The sequence below is a fragment of the Rhinopithecus roxellana genome, chromosome 6 (genome assembly GCF_007565055.1).
Source record: "Rhinopithecus roxellana isolate Shanxi Qingling chromosome 6, ASM756505v1, whole genome shotgun sequence".
NCBI classification, from domain to species: Eukaryota; Metazoa; Chordata; class Mammalia; order Primates; family Cercopithecidae; genus Rhinopithecus; species Rhinopithecus roxellana.
Window position 1 is genome coordinate 15,358,902 of NC_044554.1, and position 21,027 is coordinate 15,379,928.

Sequence of the window (21,027 nt, forward strand, 5' to 3'; positions counted from 1 at the left end):
ATTCTTTTACTTTTTCTCCATCAAACTTGATGTTTCTCTTAAGCCATTTCACAATGACTTGGAGGCCAAATAATCTTCATCTCTCACTAAAGTAAGAAGCCTACTATAAATTTTGTGCTACTTCACTGTACTTTTATCACAATCACAAGAATTAGAAAAGTAGTAAGAAGTCATTCGCATAATACAGTCTCTATGGAAAAAAAAACCCTCATGTAAGGTTCTGGAGTAGATGAAAATGGTGGAAATCCATGAGAAATTCTTAGCAATAATAATAGCTAACACTTACATCATGCTTACTATGTGCCAGGCACTATTCTAAGTTATTTAGACCTCAGACCTTTAAAGTGGTTATATTTATGAAGTTGTGTTATATTCATTTATTCATTCAACAAATATTTCAGGAATACAATGTGCTCAAAAGGACCATGCCCTAATGAACAAGAGACAGGTTTATTGTCCTTACGAAGCTACTGTTGTGTCTCTTCTAATGTCTTGCTTCACAGTAACCAAGGGAAGATTTGAATCTCCTAAGAATTGTGATGCTATGAGATACTAACATTTCAAATTCTGTATCAAATTTGTTTATGTTTTTTCTAAAATACGTTGAAAACACTTGGCACTGTTGATCTTTTGTGTGGGAACATGGCTCAAAAGATTAGAATAATAACATTTAATCAATGTGGTAAACATAGAGGAAGAACTTTGATTTCTTTGCCAAATTTTGACGTGCAGTGTTTCTGCCTCCTGGCTTTATGGGCTCCTTTCACACTTTTGTCTTCTTCCTCTTTGGATGGGTGTTCTACTCCTTTTCTCTAAAATTAACAAACGGCTGAAAGGGCATAATACAATAATCTCCTAAATAAACGGCATAGTGCCCTTTCTGCAATGTTTGGCACCTGGAATGTGAAAGTCTTAGAAAATGTTCTTTCTGCATGAAATACAGCTCTCATGTGGTTTGAGGTTCAGACAGGGGAAACATAGCTCTTTCTTTCTACATGTTAGGAATGTAATGATTGTAGGTTGAAATGTCACAATGCAGAAAATTGTAAATGTTACTGTAAATATACAAGGTCAAATCCAGAATACACATACCTTGTGTATTCAATCTCTACTAGATAGAGATATGAATAAATTCATTTTTGAGATCCTGTCCTAAGATTTTAATAACCACTTCATTTTACAGTAATAAAGATAGGAGCTAATTAGGTTATTTGCAAAGTTAGCATAATAGCTCAGTATCCAAAATTTGCTTGAATTAGAATTTGTGTGTATATCATACTAATACATGGATTAAATACAATCTGATTTCATTGTTTTTAGCATGGTGGAATGTATACATGCAGATTTGTCTGAGGACAGTCATTTTAAACATTTACACTAACCATAACTCCAAAGAAAAATGTTTAAAATGCATAAAACACCTTTTAATTTCAGAGATACAAGTTTTTATGTAAGTGGATATTACTCTCCTTATTTTTAATACTTGCAAATGTCATTGTATTGGGCAGGTATATATTATATAATTATTGATTATAATATCATCTTTCATTAAGTACCTGCTGTGACATTGGTTCTGTACTCTGAGTTTTATATATAATCTCTCATTTCATCCTCACAATAACTATGTGGGATTTAGGTCAGTATTGTTATCCTCGTTTACAGGTGAGGGAACTGAAACTTTGGAAGGTTAAGTAACTTGCCCACCACTGTAAGTAACTGAAAGAATTGAGATTTAAGTTCAAGTCTTTCTGGTTTCAGATCTTCTTAACCTTATTATAGTACAAAATACCCCTGCTTTCCTCGAAATGGTGATTTGAGCTGAGTAGCAATAACTATTACATCTCTTCTTACCTGAGCAGTAAGCCACATGTGCTACTTAGTTCTCAGACTGGGAATGTGTTCTGTGTTCCTGCAGGGTTGAATGTAACAACTGTGAGACTGGAGAACAGTGTGGTGCGATTATGCATGGCAATGCTGTCACCTTCTGTGAACCATATGGTCCACGAGAACTGGTAAGTATGTGCTATTTATGTACACTATTCCATTATAGTATTTACTGAGCTTTTTGCCAACAAAAGTTTTTCTTACGCTCTTAAAGTTCAGATGAAAATTCAAATATGATTTATGAGTCCTATTACAAATATCTTAAAATTGGAAGGGGTGATTCTATGGCCTGTTTTCAGATGTAAAAATAAGTAATTCAATGATAAAATTGTCAGCATCAATGGATCTCATTAAACATGGAGCATCACTATGATTAGATGGCTTTTTAAAAATATGAGTATTTGCTATAATATAAATAATAAACAGTTTATGACCTTCTAAGTTCTCCTATAAAGCCATGCTCTTAAAATTGTCCTTATTTTCTCCTTGCAAGTCAAAACTGTTAGATGTTCAGTTTTATCACGTTATTTTAAAACTTTGGTTCATAGCCACAGAAGAACCTGATGGATTTTTCTTTAAGTGAAAGAGCACCCTGAATAAACCAGTTTTAAAAAATTTTTGATTCATGTCAAATTACTTAGAAGCAGATTATTTTCCTTTACTTTAGATTGATTAGTAGCTTTTGCTTGCCAAATCATATGTAAAATGAAACATGAACATTCAAAAAGGAAAGAAGTGAAACTACTAGCCATCAGCATGCAGCTAATGAGCCTTATTTGTTGTTGTTGTTAACTTGGTAATTCTTTCTGGCATGAAGACTACTTTCATTTTACCTTCTTGAAAAACAATATAAAAGCACTTGTTATGTTATATCCTGTCTCGATTCCTTTGTCCCTAATACTCTTCTTGTACTATCTCTTATGCTTTACTTTTCTGCTTTGCAGCTTGGCTTTAATGCTTGTTCTTTTATTTCCCATATCTTCCTTTTCAGAGGGCTTCTGGTAATAGGTTGTATTTTTCACCCTTCTGTCACAATTGTGTTTAAAAATCATTAACTTTCAAAGTTGTCAAAAGATTGACTTCCAATGTAAATTGTTGGTGGGGCGGGTGCCAAGATGGGCAATTAAAAGAAGATTTAGTTATGAAAATGTGAAAGCCAATTAATTGTTGTAAGATGGTTCTTATTTTATGCTGCTTAAATACCCCTTTCATGCCAACAGATACATTTAATTTATTAAAGATACAAGCTTCAGAGCATTGATGAATTGAGGAGTTTTTAGTTGAAATTACAACACAAACAATTAATTGGATGCAAATTAAAATAATAGGTGCTCATAATTCAAGCCTCACAAGTGCTATAATATTCCTGCAGAGAAGTATGACTCTGGTGGTGAAGTTTTTCTTGAAAAAATAGATTTGCTAGTACATTTTAGATAATATACCATGACAGAATTAATTATCTATAAACCTTACCAAATTTAATTTTTTTACTGTAGTTAATTGAGCTTAGACTAAATGCCTGTTTTAGAAGGTGTCTCATTTAGTAATATTCCTGGAAATGCTTGGCAAGTTATTTTTGTTGCCACCGGTTAATAGGAAATAAAAATATCTAAGAATATAATGCCAAAATTCATATTTTCATAGCATAAAACTGAAGTATTATTTAATCCTTTGTATGTTTAGTCCTGATTGTTTCACTATATCTCTGTTTATTTAGCATTAGAGTTGACATATTCAGTGGGCTAATTTTGAATTGTGTTTTATAATTAATGTAGGATTAGCCTTTCAACTAAAAAGGAAAATATTCAAAATAATTATCTTCATCTAGGAAATAAGAAAGCATGTAGTTTTTATATTTCCATTGTAAGCATTTTCCTAAGATGAATTTGTATGGTGAGATTCAAAGGGAGTAAAATAAAACAGATTGAGAATGATGGAGATGATGTCCACATTTTATACTAACTTCTAATTTTTCATAATTTTTATACTGTATTGGTGTCCCCAAAGCAAAAATATGTATTGTACCCAAGTTGTGTTTATAGAAGACAGATCAATCAAATGAAAAGTGAGGAATTCAATTTTCAGTTAACATTATATTCAATATTTACTAAAATCCAAACATTTGCATGGTACTTTATGACTGAATCCAGTCAAAATTGTTGTGCATGAGAACTAATGAACGTTATCAGCCCCCAAACATCACTTTTTAAACAGTATGCCTTCTTATTTTTCATAAAACCCATTTTTCCTGAAGTTGTAAGAAAAAGAACCACAAACAAAGAACCTTAGTAGGCTAATGCTTTATCTTTTAAAATGCTAAAAAGAGGATCTCCATTTTTGTGAATGTAGTTAAAAAACCATTTCATATCAGGAGAAGTTAGTCAGTGAGAGGTGGCAGCAACTATTACCTGGACATAGCACAAGTTTTTGTTCCTTTTACTGCTATGCCATGCACCCCTCACTGGGTTTTATTTAACCCAGTGAAGTCTCTGTATTTCAGGTGGTGACACTGAACTTTATTCATTTTGTTAGCATAAAATAAAGATATAAAGGAATTCATTTATTCACTCCTTTAAAGGAAAAATATGCTCTCAGAATTTAAAATGAAATGAGTTGTGTTACCCTCCATTTTAAAAAAAGAAATTATTTACTAAATTATTACTATTATGTTTTAAGACAGGGCTTCACTCTGGCACCCAGGCTGGTGTCCAGGTGTGCCATCATGGCTCACTGCACCCCTGACCTACCGGGTTCAGCTGATCCTCTGACCTCATCCTCCCACTCAGACTCCTGCCTCAGCCTTCCGCCTCCTGCCTCAGCCTCCCAAGGAGCTGGGACTACAGGCATGCACCACCATACCCAGCTAATTTTTTTTAATTGTTTGCAGAGATGAGGTCTCCCTATGTTGCCTAGGCTGTCTTGGACTCCTGGGCTTAAGCAATCCTACTGCCTTGGCTTCCTAAAGTGTTGTGATTACAGACAGGAGCCTCCGGGCCAGGCCTATTTACTGAATTATTCTCACATATTTGGAAATGCATTTTAATTACAAGGGTGAGTTTGGACTAAAACAATATCAAACCCAATAAAAAATTTTAGAGAAAAAGTGCAGAATGAACAGCTTTGGCCTACAGTGATTTCTTCTGATTCATTTAGTTATCATACTAATTTCCTGTAGTTTTGAGTATATTTAATAATTTAAGAGAGACTTGGTAAAAAAAAAAGTTATGTCTCAGACAGTCATAGTTAACCATATTATTTACCAAAAGCTCTTTAAAGGCAACTTTTGTTTCAGAATGTCAAATATAAAGGCTTAATAACTCACATTTGAACTCAAGATTAATAATTTGTAATACCCAATTATAAATACAGGTATAATTTGTTATTTATAATACTCAAGTATAAATATAGGTGAATAGATTTCAGAATACATTTCATAGGCAGTGCTTCTTTTTTTTTCCCCTTATCTTTCCTGTTCTTTCTTGTAGCTGATATTTTACTAATAAAATAAATGGGTAAAGGTAAAGAAATGAGTCAACCAGTCCTAAGCTTCCCTGGTGAAAAAAATTAGAATCAGTGACTAATCAAAGTCTAGGTTCACCCTCAGTTAGCACACATAATTTGAAATTTGGCGATATTTCACACAACTTGCTGTTCGCTAGCAGAGGTCACAGCTGTGGAACTTGATCAAGTAGGTGACACAAGCATCATTTATTATACCATCAGGATAAGTAAGACTCTTCAGTACATTTAATGCACTAGCAGTAGCTTTATAGCCATGTATTTAAAGCACATGTTCAGTCACCTCTCCAAGTCATGATATAGATATTTTGATATTCACATGCATCCGATCTTTTAATATTCACATCTCAACGGAATTCCAACAGAACAAGAGGCTTGCTCACTCATTTCCTACGGCTGTTCGTGAATTGTATTGCACTTGACCCTTCTGCAGTTGTGAAGTCTATCCTATAAGGGGTAACAAAGTGCAGGGATATGTCTAAAGATGTTATTAAGACGTATAAGAAGCCAAGTACAACAGAGACTCTGTCTCAGAAAAAACAAAACAACAAAAAGAAAAGAAGCAAAAGTAAGACAACCTACTGCCTCTGCCACAGTGAAGAGTTACCCGCTTTCTATTGCATAGGGTGGAGTCATTGAAATGTCCTATATTGTAGTGTACAGAGTTTCAAAACCCAGCAAAATGAGAACCTGAATTCTCGTCTCATTTGAGCCGGTATGTGTCAAAGTTACTGCTCTGACCCATGAAAGGGTCAGATAAAAAAAATGTTAAAGGATAAAAAAAAATGTTAAAATTAAAGAAGCACCATTCTTCTTTCAGAAGGGGGAAATTTTGCTTAAGCATGCTTCTTCATGAAACTAAGGAAAAGTAGCAGAAACTTGTCAGAAGACTATTTCTAGGTCCAAAATTATATTTCTTTTCTTCATTTTTTGGTTAACAGTTTTATTGAGAAATAATCCACAGATTCTACATTTTTTAAAGTGTACAGTTCAAGGCTTCTGGTTTATTTACAAAGTTATGGAACCATTATTACAATCAATTTTAGAGCATTTTATCACACCCCTCCACAAAGAGAGCCTATGACCTTTAGCTATTGTAGTTCTATTTCTTTTTCAAAATAATTTTATTCTGCTTATTTGTTCTTAATTTATCTCCCAATTTTTGTTTGGTAGCCTTTTTGCTACATTCTCTTTGGGTCACAGATCTGTTGATATGGTAGGATGGAGGGGAGATGGTGGAATGAGTGGAGAGGAGCCTTGTTAAATGCCTTCACAAGATAACCTGCTGGATTCCGTTAAAAACAGTTTATGAAAAGACATTGAGAAATATGCTATCCATCCCCAAGTCCGGATTTCACTTATTTATTCCCCACAGGGGAACAAGAAACAGATCTGTGTTTGGACACACTGATAAAATGAACTAACAACTGGATAAATGCAACTTCTGTTAATGGATTTCCTCTTTCCTCTTTTTACTCTTCCCCTCCCCGTACCCCTCCCAGCATCTTTCTCCTCTTTCTCCTATCTTGTCTTACTTTTATGTATTCTTTTTCTCTAGATTACCACAGGCCTTAATACAACAACAGCTTCTGTCCTCCAATTTTCCATTGGTAAGTGTTTTTAGCAGTTATAATGATTTAACTTGGAAATGTTTGCTTTAAACATGGTGTGCAATCAGGATTGTAATGCCAGATGCTTTCAGATTTAGAGAATGGTAAGTCTTAGTTTTGCAGTAAATAATCTACAACATTTTTAAAGTGAAATAAATATTTTTAAATGTTACATTCTGTTCTCACTTATCTCCAGCAGGGAGTGGTGTTAAAAATACTGCAGATAATTCAATAAATCTTAAGATGATTTACATATGTATTTTGCATACATTGGCTTATTCTATTACATCAGGATTACCTTCCTGGTTGTGTTTTGCTCAGATTAAGATTGAACTATGTTCTATTTCCTGAGGTCTGACTAACTGGTGGTGAGAGAGATAATTACTGGTAACTGGAAGAAACCAATTAAGGCTTCATGTTTGACATGAATAATCTGTTAAATTCAAACATAGATAATGAAAATAATGACTGTGTCTGGCAGTGTTTCTTTTAAGTGCTTTTGTTTTAGAGCTAAAAGTTCCTACCCAAAGCATTCAGTAAAATAGGGTGCCTTTTGATCGAGTGTTTGCAGTTTTGCTGTCTATTCTATTACTTTACATTGTATTTTTCAAGGGTATGTATTTATAAGTAACTGGTATACATTTACAAAGGAAATGTTCTAGGGGAAGAAAGATGCTGTCTTTTAATGGGGCTAGGTCCCATAAGAGTGAAACCCCCTCCTGGTCATTCCCTCTGGCATGAGAATTGCAGATGTCCAGCAGCTATGCTCAGAACAGCATCCTCCAGTCGCTTCCATATCTTAGAAGGTCCACCATTAGCGAAAGGACTGTTTCCCTCAGGAGCCCTCTATTCCAAATGGCAAGCCAGTGTTCTACAGCCAGGAGCCCACTGTGGTTGATTGTGCTGAAGAACAGTTTTCTTTAAGTCATGTATTTGTCACTTTTTCATCAGAGTGCCTTGTTTCAGCCTGTGTAGCAGGTACTATATGAAATCACCTGGTTACATTTTGGGTTTTCTTCTCCAATTGACAGTATTACCTACAACAATTTACAGGCAGTTCAGAAGTCCGTGTATGCTAAGCATTAGGAAAAACAAAAATAATAGTTTTTTGATGAAAGAGTTTTCTTTGACTTATTAACAAGTGTATCCTAACTCTTCTGTAGCAAACACATAATGGTTTTATAATCAAAAGAATATTTTATTTTTAAAGAGTTGTGGTGCTACAAAAATAATTTTTTTAACTGTAGCATTACAGGCAACTTAGAGCCTCTTAATCAGAATAAATGTGTTTAGATTAATTATGCTGTTAATATATAAAAAAAGCTGAATAATGGTTAATAATGTATCAATATTCTGAGTACTTGTTCTTTCTGAGTAACAGAATTGGGGAATGAGAGAGAGAGAGAGAGTAAGGAAAAAATGAAGGAAGGGTGGAAGGAGGAAGGAAAGAGGGAGGAAGGAAATGAGAAAAAGAGATCTCAAGTTTATAACTAAAAATACATTTACAAATCTTTTCAGGTGGCAGTTTTAGAATCAAAAGTGAAATTTTAACATATCCTAGGAATGAAATGGAACATATTTAGTAAAAGAAATTGTAATTTATTGTTTATAAACTTCATTGGTGAATTTACTTACTACATTTTGAGAGTAAAAAATTGTGGGAAACCAAGAAGAGTTAGGATGGGAAAGAAACAATGTAGCAAACCATCTGTTGTATGGTATGTGGTGGTATGTGGTGAATACAGTATAGTGGGCAGAACTTTCCAGAAATGTTTTAGTGTATCTCATTATCATTTGTTTATAAGGATGTTTATGAGGTATGAGGGTGTGACATCATTCTGTTTACTTGAGTGATACGAGGGCCAGATTGAGGAACACTCACAAATTCTAGAAATGCCATAATTGTGTGTATCCATAGTAATCAGATACCAAAATAGAAATTAAAATGAATCCAACCAATCCAATAGCAACCATCATAGCCATTTTATTTATACTCAGTTCAAAAATTATATTAAGATTATGTTATAAAAAAAACTATATGTTAACAATTCAACATTTACATTTCCTTGTGTACTATGGAATTCTCCAAATCTATACTAATAATATGGTTGCATATGTTCAGTTAGTTTTAGTTCACTCCTTAGGAAGTACTTTAGGATATTAAATGTTAAATGTTCACTGTGTAACACAATGATTCAAAAAGTTTTCTAGGGAATTCCATTATTATTTATGACCTAAGTGATCAATTATGTTCATAATTGAGCATATATCCACAATTGGAGAAATTATTGTGTTGATACTTTCATATTGCTCTTGTAAACGTTTTCAGTTGCATAACAAATGTTATCCAAAAGACTCCCAAGTTCCTCATACAAAAACTGCTTGAATTATTAAGGGATATCTGAAATAAATTCCATCATGTCAATGTTTAGCAGCAACGCTCTCTCAGTTCTTTCAAATACACACAATATATACATATATTACATTATATATGTGTACATACATGTGTATATCTGATGTGTTTATATAATGTATATTATACATGTGTATATAGATTGTGTACATGTATATATACACATATACACACTCATACACATATATACATAAATGTAAGGCTGTCTTAACCAAATGATTTTAAAAGTTAAAGAATCCTGAAAATGCATTTCTGCAAGATGAAATTTATCATGTTATCCATAGCTAAATCATCTTGGAAAGTGTCCTAAAATATTCTTAGAACTCTTCATTTTTCCATTCCAATGAAAGATCTTGTATCCATTTCTGTGCTGAGGCATAGATTTGCTACCATTCTCACTTGATTCATTAGATTCAACTTGTGGAATTTATAGTTGTAGCCTTAGGGGCATTTATCCGCTTCCTTTAGGGAAGAAAAATTTGAGATAACGCCCTTGCAAAATGTTATCCTACAGATGCCTCCGAACTCTGCTTTCTCAGGCAGGGTTGAGGGTCCAAAGAAAATGCCAGTAGCACTTCGTATCCATCATTCACTTAACAAAATTTCACTGAATATTTGTTATGTGCTCAGTATTTGCTTGAGCAGGCTTTAACTCTGGGAAAACAAAGTAAGTGAGAAAACAGAACACATTTAACAAGGCACTGGGCACATACAGAGCATGAAATCTCTAGAAAGTGGCATTGTTGTAAACAGGGTGGGTCTGTATATAGGTCCCCAGGGTGGCAGTGCCTAATGAGGTCCTTTAGGAAGGCTTCTTAGGAAGGAGAATCCCTGTCAACAACCTGAGTCACTTGAAAGGACAGAGAAAGGTTTTTCAGGTGATGAGGCAGAATGAACACAGGCAAGGCATTGGAGGGGAACATGCGTACCCTCCTGGAGCAGAGGAACTGGGCCTGGTAGCTATGAGCAGTGTCAGATAAAGCTGCATCTATCTGAACACTAATCTGTATCAGCTCAGGGCTTCAACTTATTTAATAGAGAGATAAATGTTAAATTGAGGTTTATACTCATTTAATTTAGCCTTTTAAAAGTAAAATAATGTTGTTCTTTAGCTATTTAATAGAGGTCTGCAAAAGAACCTCTTTCTGTCTTGAGCAATAGAGAAATAGAATAAAATTAATTCTTCAGAAAAATTATTTGGGTAGTTGTGTTAGGGGTGACTTTGTCATTTCCTTGATAGAGATCTGCATTGAGTCACTCTAAAAGAATTTACTAAGTAATATGCTTGTTCAGTTTAGCTTACCTCTTACATCAGATTAATAGGATTCATTAGCCAAACAAAGAATAAAGGTAAAGCATTTAGAAACACGCCATGAAGAATAAATAGTTTGGCTTGCCAGACAAATCTATCTTGTCCATCACAGTATCCTCGGTCACTGGCCCAGGGACTCATAATAAATAGATGTTCATAAATATTTCTTGCCTGAGTGACAAGTAACCATTACAAAGACATCTATAATAGTATGTTACCAAGTGTTAAATTGATGTGATGCAGACATTTCATGCTAAAAGCGGGTTTGGGGGAGATGATCTGAGGACCACAGTCAATGGAAAAGATTACCCAGAAAGAAACTGAGAATTATCAGTCAACTATGCTTTAAGTGAAACAAGTAGACAGAAATATATATGCATGTGTTTATCAGTATGTAATTACTGAGCTAACTAGAATCTGTTATTTGTTCATGATTTATAGGATTAGTACCTTTTCTCTTGAGTTTTACTCATGGATGTCCTAAACATTCGGGTTTTATTTTCATACGTGTGTTTAATTTTTTTTTTTTTCTGCTTTGTTTTTGTTTTTATCATTTCAAGACAGAAGGAAGTCGTTAAATCATAAATGCTTTGTATTTACATATTAAGATGTACAAATGTTCTTAGGCCTGAATTATTCTCCTTCTGTACCGTACGTGCTACGGAGTCTCAGAGATGAATGAGAGCCACTCTGTTTACACGAGCGTATTTTGAAAAATAAAAACTGGAAATTATAAAAGCTGAAAATACTCTTAGCTGAATTGGAATATTGCTTTGTGAAAGAAAAGAGATCTGGTATTATTTTTTCTTTAATAGATGTAAAGGATAAAATGTCACTTGTAAAAGGTATTATATTTCACTTAGCATAAGAAAAGCAGTTGATTTTTCCCTTGAGCCTAATTCATAAACATCTTAATTACTCAGAACTTGATTCAGTAGAGAAATTCTCTCTTAACTCTTTTAGAACAGGTAATTCAAGAGGAGGAGAAATCGATTCCTCCATATCTTGGTATGAATTATTGCTCATTTCCTCCACGAACTTACTGAAATATATGTAAAATTAGATTCTCATTTTTTTTTTTCGAGAATCACTCTCCCTGGTGAGTGAGACCTTGAGGAACTTATTATGGAATAGTGAACACCTCTTCTGAAACATGGACACTTCTAAGTATGAGACTAACAAAATCTTTGGTGACCTGAGCCCAAAACAAAAATAAATAAAACATTAGAAAATTTTAATGGCAAAAATAATACATATGTTTTATAAGGTTAAATACATGTTTTATTTAGGGGTGAGATTATTGGATATAAAATATATTCAACTAAGATTTAAGATTTGATTTCCAGATCTTCAAATATCTATATTAAAACAAAAAATGAAATATTTATATATGGAATACCTCTATGTTAACTAAAATTTGGTAAGTAAAGGAGTGAAACTGATTATGATGCAGGGTATCCTGCTTTGTCATCCCAGAGGTGACCTTTTTAGGAAATGTTTATTTTTAAAAATGAGTTTAAATGAAATATATATAACATGTATTTATATATAATATTTATAAATATATATATTTCAAATCCACCTCACCCCAAACTCTTAAGCCCTAGCTTAAGTAATAAAAGAGAATATTCTGAAATCCTATAAAATACCACTAAGCTCAAAGTTCTGGCAAAGATTGTTGAGATTAATTATAAGTGTTATTTAATTATTAGAACTGATAATTAAATATTTTTATATGAATTAAAATATACAATTTGACGTAAGTATTTTCCCCTTTCTCTTTTGAGATATTCAATTTGTCATTCATCTGATGAGGCTTAGAAAAATAAATGTCAGTGATTCATTCATAAATCTGTGCTGTTAACATTTTGAGGGGACTGTTCTAGTAGAAGGAATACAGCAGTGAACTACAGGATGAGAAGAAATTCATTATTGATGTAGACCAAATGGTCTCTCAAACACCACTCCTCCATGAAAACTCATCCCGTTGCCCCAGCCTGATATCTTTGAAACTCCACCTCCTCTGAATTTATTTTATGACAGGTACTTCATTCTGCTTTGATAGATACACTGACCATTTCTGCACATTCACTTTCACCTTTTCTAACTTAAATATTCCTTGAGGGCTAAGGAACATACAAGCGTCCCTTTCTGTATGTAGGACAGAATTTGGCTCACACCTAGAACTAAAAAAAAAAAATGTAACTAAATTGAATTCCTAGGTTAGTTTAGGGATTTCATACTGTTCCACATTGGTGCGGAATACTATCCTCATTCTTGACTTCGGAAGCAAGGGAGTATGCTAAATGAAATCCATGGGCATTGTTAGAATTTAGTCTGAGCCTGCAGTTTCCAGTTTCTTGTCAATTAACCAGGGACTCATCTGTCAAAGAGAAGATCTTTAGGATCTTTAGAATGTTTATTATATGTATCATAATGTACTTATGTTCACTGTAGAGAAAGCAAAGCCTAAGACGCTACCCCAATCTTTGAGAAGTTTATTATCAAATAGAAGGGAGGGGTGGGGGGAGAGTCCACATGGGAGAAGAAAACAAGTATGGCAGTAAACATTGCTGATTAACAGACGCAGACTATAGAGGAGAATGACAGTGTGATTTGTTGGAAAGTCCAGGAAAGAGGGAGGGCTGGAGGGAGGACTTCATTATTTGGGAAAGAGATAGACAAGAGCAGTTATGGTACCACCAGAGGGTCAGGCGTCACAGTGCGGGTTAGGGATATGGCACCCTGTAGGAAGAACAAGACGCAGGAGCCCTGCTAAGAAGTGGGGACCAAGGTCAGAGCCAGACAACAACAATGATACTAATGCTGTCTCCAGATTGCCATGAGTGGAGGAGAGGAGATACTTAACGCTTGCTGCCCAGGGTGGGGATTACTCCTCCTAGAAAATGGGCCAGGCATGAGCATCCGGGCGTAGTTTACATGGGCCCTGGGGAAAGGAGGACGGCCTGGCAGGGAACCTGGCAAAGCCAGACACATTTCTCTTCCTTGTGTTTCATGCAACATGGTAAGAGTTCTCTACTGTGGGCCTGGGAGAAAACTTGCAGGGGTTGGGCACTTGGAAGTGGTTGGAACGTGGCTTGGCATTCCATAAACTGGGAGAGAATGGATCCCTGTCTCCATTATGGTAGGAGTACCAGTGATAATGAAGAAATATAAATATTTTGGAAGTGAGGGAAGAGGGATAGGACTGGAAGGGAGAAAAGCACAAGCAGGGAGGAGGACAGCTGTTCATTTTATATCCTGTGGTCATTGTCCATCTGCCACGAACTGGAAGAAGTCCCCTAATGAGGTTTGGGAAATTCAGCCAGGAAAGTGACTAAGGGACAAAATATTAAGTACAATAAATCATGCACTGTCACATTTAGCCAGAAAGAAAGGTTTGTAAGTCTGATAGTCAAAACAGAGATTATTACTAGTAGCCTCATTTTAAACATAAATATAAAACAGAAAGTGGAAGACAGTTGCTTTTCAAACCTGATTCTTTTTCTATATTTTATGAGAAAAAGACTTTCAAGTATAAAAGAAGCATGTTTTTAGTTCACGTATAGAATATTTTTGAAGATTTTTATTGATTTTATTCTTCTACTTTATTTGACCTCTCTTAATCCTTATTATCAGTTTTTAGATGCTTAGAATGAAAATTTTGCTTGTATATAATGTTCCCCCCATACAACAATGTCCTTGAAATATGTTTTCTCACTTAATAAATGCTGAATTCCCCCATGGGTATTTTTGGTGGGCAAAACAAAGGTATAGACATAAACTCTAGACTTCCCTATCCAAATTCCCTAGCCCAAATTAATTGATAATTTGGGCTGACCAAAAACTTTGGATATTCATTTCTCTAAATTTATAATTTCTATTCATAAAATAATTATCTTAATTTTGATTATCATAATTTACCAAAATTAAATTTGTTTGCTCTGTCAAGAACAGTTCTTGACAGATCCAAGAGTAATTAGAGGATTTCTGTTCATGCAGAATGGAACTATTCTTAATTAAAGTAATATCTGTGGGCTTCTTTCAGTCACAATTGTCATCCCTGTCATTTGGGACTGAGAAGCCCCAGGACACTTCCCGCCTGGGCTGCCACAAAGCATTATCCGATACAGTAACCATTTTTTCCTGCCCTGCTTCTTACCCATGAATCAAACTGCTGCCCTTTTGGCTAAGGCCCCTGAACTTCAACAAAGCGTGAGTTGCCTCTATGTGCAGGCATAGGCAAGGCAAATCGAGCCTGTATTTCATGAGAGCCAGAAGCTGCTCTGCATGGTGGGATGTGCACACACTGTCAGGCATGGGGGACAGCAGCTGAGTGCATACCAACCAGGCAGATCACTGACTCAACCGCATTCCCTATGTAGCCATTTCTCATGCATTTATTTTACCTGTGATCAGAGAACTGGTAAAATAGCACGCTTAGAACCAAATTCTCATCTTCCCAGTAGATTTTCCCTCCTGCCTTGAACTCTGTTTTCCAAAGTACCCTGTGGATATATGATGTACAGTAAGGTAATAAGAGTAATAAAAACAATTTGCTTTGAATATTATCAAGCAAAAAGCTAGCTACTAGAAAATAAACACTTATATTTTTATAAAATTTAAAAATTATTGGAACAAATTTATGTAGATAGTCATATTATCAAACAAAATGCTCAGATATATAAAATGTTATATAGTGTAGGTTTTTGTACTAGGAGAAGAATAAAACAATGAAAACTAAAATATATATATATATATAAAATACCAGCCATCCTGGAAATTACAGCATTACATGCTTAAAACAGGGAGTCATATATTAGATACTGTTCATGAGTTAGTACTCCTAGACTTGCCATGTCATCAAGATGTTGCTCTACTTAAGAGTAGAATATTTTGATACCATGGGCCAAGAGAGCTAGTATTTTTAAGGATTTTCTGGCAGATGGTAAAGAAGGAAATTAAAATCTAAGTATGATATAATCATTTTTCTACAGTGCTGTTCATAGAACTATCAAACTATTGATAATCTGGGTAATAATGGTCTCATTTGGGACAGAGTTATTTGAAAAAGAATTGCAAAGTAGCAAAAAAGCTTTTATTGTATTTCTTAATTTTGTGTGGGGGGGGGGTAGAGTAAGTGTATTTTCTGCCTAGTGAATAATACCTCAAAATTCACCCTTAGCTTCAAAAAAAAGGGGTAAATGCCAGAACTACTTATGTTACTCATCACGTTTTTCATATTTCAATGTAGAATGAGGCAAGTCTGTTTCTTGAATGCCCTAGCCTACAGAAACATGTAATATCCCCTGAGAGTAACAGTTTCTAGCTGTGTAAAAGCTCCCTAAAGTTTGCCCATTCATCTCTTTCTCTTTCCACTCACTGCAACCTCCAGTTAATGGTCCCGATCTCCTTTTATCTATCTAGAAAAGATGAAAGGATGCGCTGATCCTGCTAAGAGTTGTTCTAGTTTGTGGCAGGAGTTCTGAGTAGCCAGATTGCATCCATTCTATAACTTTATGATCTTTCTATATCAAATGCTGTTGTTTACATGCATCTCCTAGAGCTGTGCTTGTCTCTGAGGTCTGAGTTTTGAGTAATGGCAGTGGCAGCACTCGTGCTGCAGGAATCCTCAATAGGGTTCTGTCCAGACACTCCTCAAGCCTTCAGTATTTATGGGTCCCACTGTGCTATCTAGAGGCATGATTTCTGGCAGTGATTTTCCCCATCTATAAATTCTGTGAGATCAGTTCTCTCCTTCTGTGGCTCTGTGCTGCATTTGAAAAGGCAGCTCATTTTTAAGGCAGAGCTTTGGGGAAAGAGGCTGCTCCCAGCAACCACTACCAATCCCCAAGATAACAGTAGCTTCTTCTATTGCATTCTACTGTGATTTACTTTGAAAAGTCCTGGGATTGGTGGGGAATGATATAACCAAATAAAAAAATCTACCCAAAACTACCCAGGCCTTGAGAGACTAAACACCAATTGATTGATCCTTCTATAAAAGTAAAACAAAATAGATGTAATTCTTGAAGATACAGGCTCACAATCCCTAATCTGCAATTTCGTATTACAAAAAATATGGAAATATCACAAGCCAGTTTTTAAAAAATGTATGTGATGGCAAAGTTTGACATGACCTGAATTCATTTGGCAGCAAGACCTGTGTTGAAAGGATTTAAAGCTATTTATGATCATTATTTCTGTTACTTATGTGAATTATCATGCATTTCACTGCAGAAGTATTAATGTGTTGGAATATAGAGTGCTGCTCTAGGCATGGCATATGCACCATATTGCCTTTTTGAAATCTATAAGTTAATTAAGTTATTTGAATTACAGAATTCATTTAACTTCAAGGGGTTATGGACCTATATGGCTATTATTCCAAGGAAGGAAGTAACTCTTTAATTTTCAGTAGGAGTTACTAATACTTGTATTTTTAAGTGGCTTTGATTTTATATCAAATCAAGCTATTCTTTATATTGTTTGTTATTATGCTAACTACTCGAGGGATGGAAAGAAAAAACAAAGTTTATTTGTGAATTTTGGAAACTTCCTGGCTCTTCGTATATTATGTGTATATTGTGGTAAATAGGCTACTGCACAATGAGCAGAATTTTTATGTACTTAATATGCATTGCATTTGATTAGTACATAATTGCTGCAGATTCATGTGCTTGTGTATTCTTGAGATTATAAACTCTAAAAGCTCTTTAGGATTCTCCAGGCCGGCATAGCACAGAAACATTCCAGTTAGCAAGCCTTGGAAATTACAGGTTCTCTCCGGTTTCTGAGTCCCTGAGGTTTAATGAGGTTTATGAGGGTCAGTGTAGGTTTCATTTTGACAACACAGTCAAAAATGAATGGCAGGTCAGGTGTGGTGGCTCACACCTGTAATCCCAGCACTTTGAGAGGCCAAGGCAGGCGGATCATTTGAGCCCAGGAGTTTGAGACCAGCCTGGGCAACATGGTGAAACCTTGTCTCTACAAAAAATGCAAAAAAATTAGCCAGGAGTGGTGGCGGGTGCCTGTAATCCCAGCTACTTAAGAGGCTGATGCGAGAAGATGCCTTGAATGCCGGAAGTTGAGCCTGCAATGAGCTGTGATCACACCACTGCACTCCAGCCTGGGCAACAGAGCAAGACCCTGCCTTTAAAAAAATGGCATTTTTGTGTGTGTAAACATTGCTTAGAAGTCATTTCATCAATGCTAATCTAGTTGTACTGTGATTCACTTCCATATATAAATATTTTAATTGAGTCAAACCTGCCTTAAGAGAAGAAAAGAATTTCAAAAATTTCAAATTCTTATTGTCTTTATTCTTGTCCTGTCATTAAATACATTTGATTGTGCCATGCTAAGCAAAGTGGAAAATGAACTTTGTAGTCTGGATTGCCTTGCTCTGGGACCTGTGATTTAAGACATTTTTGAAATGTAGGAATGTAGCGCAGTACAAGCTCTGTACAGAGGTGGGTCTGAGTTGTGTAGATCCACCTTTGAAGCTTAAACAACTTGAGTGAGGGTTAGGGTCTCTCTCTAAGGAAAAAAATACAAAATTACACATTCCAAATTAGGTACAAATGTGAAAATTTATTAAGAATGCAAAAAGAAGTAAAAACAAATTACAAATTGTTCAAAATTGACTGTATCGCAAACATCACAAAATCAAGAAATACAACATTTTTGTTAACTGCCTGAAATGTTCTATAGTACTTTTTTCCTTGTATCTTTTTTTTTTTGAGACGGAGTCTCGCTCTGTTGCCAGGCTAGAGTACAGTGGCACACTCTTGGCTCACTGCATCTGCTTCCTGCAGTGAAGGAATTTCACTTTGAAATTGAGCGATTCTCCTGCCTCAGCCTCCTGAGTAGCTGGGACTACAGGTGCGGGCCACCACGCCTAGCTAATTTTTGTATTTTTAGTTGAGACGGGGTTTCACCGTGTTGGCCAGGATGGTCTTGATTTCTTGACCTCATGATCCGCCAGCCTCAGCCTCCCAAAGGGCTGGGATTACAGGCGTGAGCCACCACGCCTGGCCGGCCGTGTACTCTTAAATCGCCTTTTCCTATGACAACAATTTTGTAATATTTTCTGGAAATAATAGAAAGGGTATTCTGCCTCTAGCTTGTTAGCTCAGAGTTGGTGCTTAATATTTGCCTTTGCAACTCCTTACTGATCATGTCATTTAGATTTTTAGAATCGTTATAGAATTGGAAAACCTCTCTCTTATTTATATTTCAGGACATTTCAACTTCCCTTGTGCAGCAACTAATCTTAGCTGCTCTCTGAATTGACGTCACTCATTAAATAGTGTATCATCATTATCCTTGAGTCATGATGCTGGATGTATCAGCACAGTGGGCATAGGAGTTCCTGGAAGCTGTTTTTATAGTGAGAATGACATGACTAGACTACAAAATGGAAAGTAAACCACATAACTATATCACACTAACCCAAGATAAATGTATTTCCACAATCTTAACCAACTGCAAGTGTTATAAAACATGGCCATCAGACTATATTGCTAGAGCTTCTCCCAGGACCTTAGATAGTGCTGACCAAAGTGAGGGCCATGAAGCCAAAGCTTCATCAGCTTCGTGGTAAATCCTCTTTTGTCTATGACAAACATGTTGGAATTGAACATTACACTTAGATTTGTTGCACTGATAATATACGTTCACATTCCGACATTCGTCTTATTGACACTTCCTTCCTCCTTTCTTACTCCCACTGCAAGTTGCCTCAACTTTCCCTTTCAAATTCTGATTACATCTTATCTTCCCTTTATTTCATGTTCTATTGCTTTTGCCTTGTCGTATAGGGACCATAGAGATTTCTATATACTGCTATAGCTACTGTTCTGATTCTCAATAAGAAATAATCATTAATGCAAAGTAATATTTTTTATTTAATGTAGATATTTTAAGCCATGGATTTTTTTTATATATTTGGAATATTCTGCAGCATATACATATCACTTTATGACTCATATATACTGACAAACAATTTTTTTTTTACAATTTTGGTAAGTTTTCTTTTTTTTTAATTATACTTTGTGTTCTAGGGTACATGTGCACAACGTGCAGGTTTGTTACATATGTATACATGTGCCATGTTGGTGTGCTGCACCCATTAACTCGTCATTTACATTAGATGTATCTCCTAATGCTATCCCTCCCCCTCCCCCCACCCCACGACAGGCCCCAGTGTGTGATGTTCCCCTTTCTGTGTCCAAGTGTTCTCATTGTTCAACTCCCACCTATGAGTGAGAACATGCAGTGTTTGGTTTTCCACTCTTGGGATAGTTTGCTGAGAATGATGGTTTCCAGCTGCATCCATGTCCCTGCAAAGGACATGAACTCATCCTTTTTTATGGCTGCATAGTATACAGATAGTACACACATGGTGTATATGTGCCACATTTTCTTAATCCAGTCTGGCAAACAATTTTTACTGTTGGTATAAACAAGTAGAGGGAAAAGAGCACTGATTTGGGAGTCAAGCCATATAGTCCTTTCTCTGCCAGTTGAACTCCCCACATAACCATGGGTAGTGGTAGAGGCTGCCTGGGCCCCTCACAAGTAAGCACATTCATCTTTGTGATCTCTTAAATGTCTTACCACTGTGGTCCTAAGTCCTAGAACTGGGTAACAACAATGAGCCATGAGTTAAGCAGGAATTTAGTTTGGCTGAAAACATGGTTATTATGTTTTCTGTTTCAATTAAGGCAGCCCTTACAAGAAATATTAAAGCAGTCACCATATCTTTAACCAACTGTAGTTAATTTATACTTGTAGCTTATTTTGTCACCAGGGAAAGATATTAAACAGAGGAACAGAAATGTAGCATTGGCAGAACTATGTGATGTTGTTACCCAGATAATACTTGGTGCCAGCCTGAGATGCTGCCCTTCTGGCTCTTCCTAGAAGAGCATCAGTGTTTGTAGTAGTGGACAGGGGTTGTAAATCACCTCATCTCCCTATCCTGCTGAAAATAGGTACTACAGAAAAGTTAATAATAATGATAGTATTATTGTATTTCCAAAAGACACTCTTCCTGGAGTTTAACTGACGAGTCTCAGAAGGGCTTTATTGCCTTCATTCATTCAAGTGTTCATTGAGCTCCTCTTCTGTGTGAAGCAGCTCTCAAGGCACTTAGAATTTGTGAAACAAAATCTTTGCTCTGGAGGGGCCAACATTCTGGTGAGAAGAGGCAACCATCAAATAAATGAACATGTCAGGGAGTAATAAATGCAATGAAAAATTAAATCAGAGGTCAATGAGTGATG

The 21,027-nt window shown here is 35.5% G+C and overlaps 1 protein-coding gene across 1 annotated transcript in view; it reads left to right on the top strand.

Annotated features, from left to right (window-relative positions):
• The window catches only part of RELN (reelin), a 521,571-nt gene that overhangs the window by 244,760 nt on the left and 255,784 nt on the right, over positions 1 to 21,027 (top strand). Inside the window, exons 7-8 of the mRNA XM_030933242.1 lie at positions 1,916 to 2,012; positions 6,962 to 7,013. Of these exons, the coding sequence (XP_030789102.1) occupies positions 1,916 to 2,012; positions 6,962 to 7,013 (149 nt within the window). The remainder of the gene's footprint in view (positions 1 to 1,915; positions 2,013 to 6,961; positions 7,014 to 21,027) is intronic.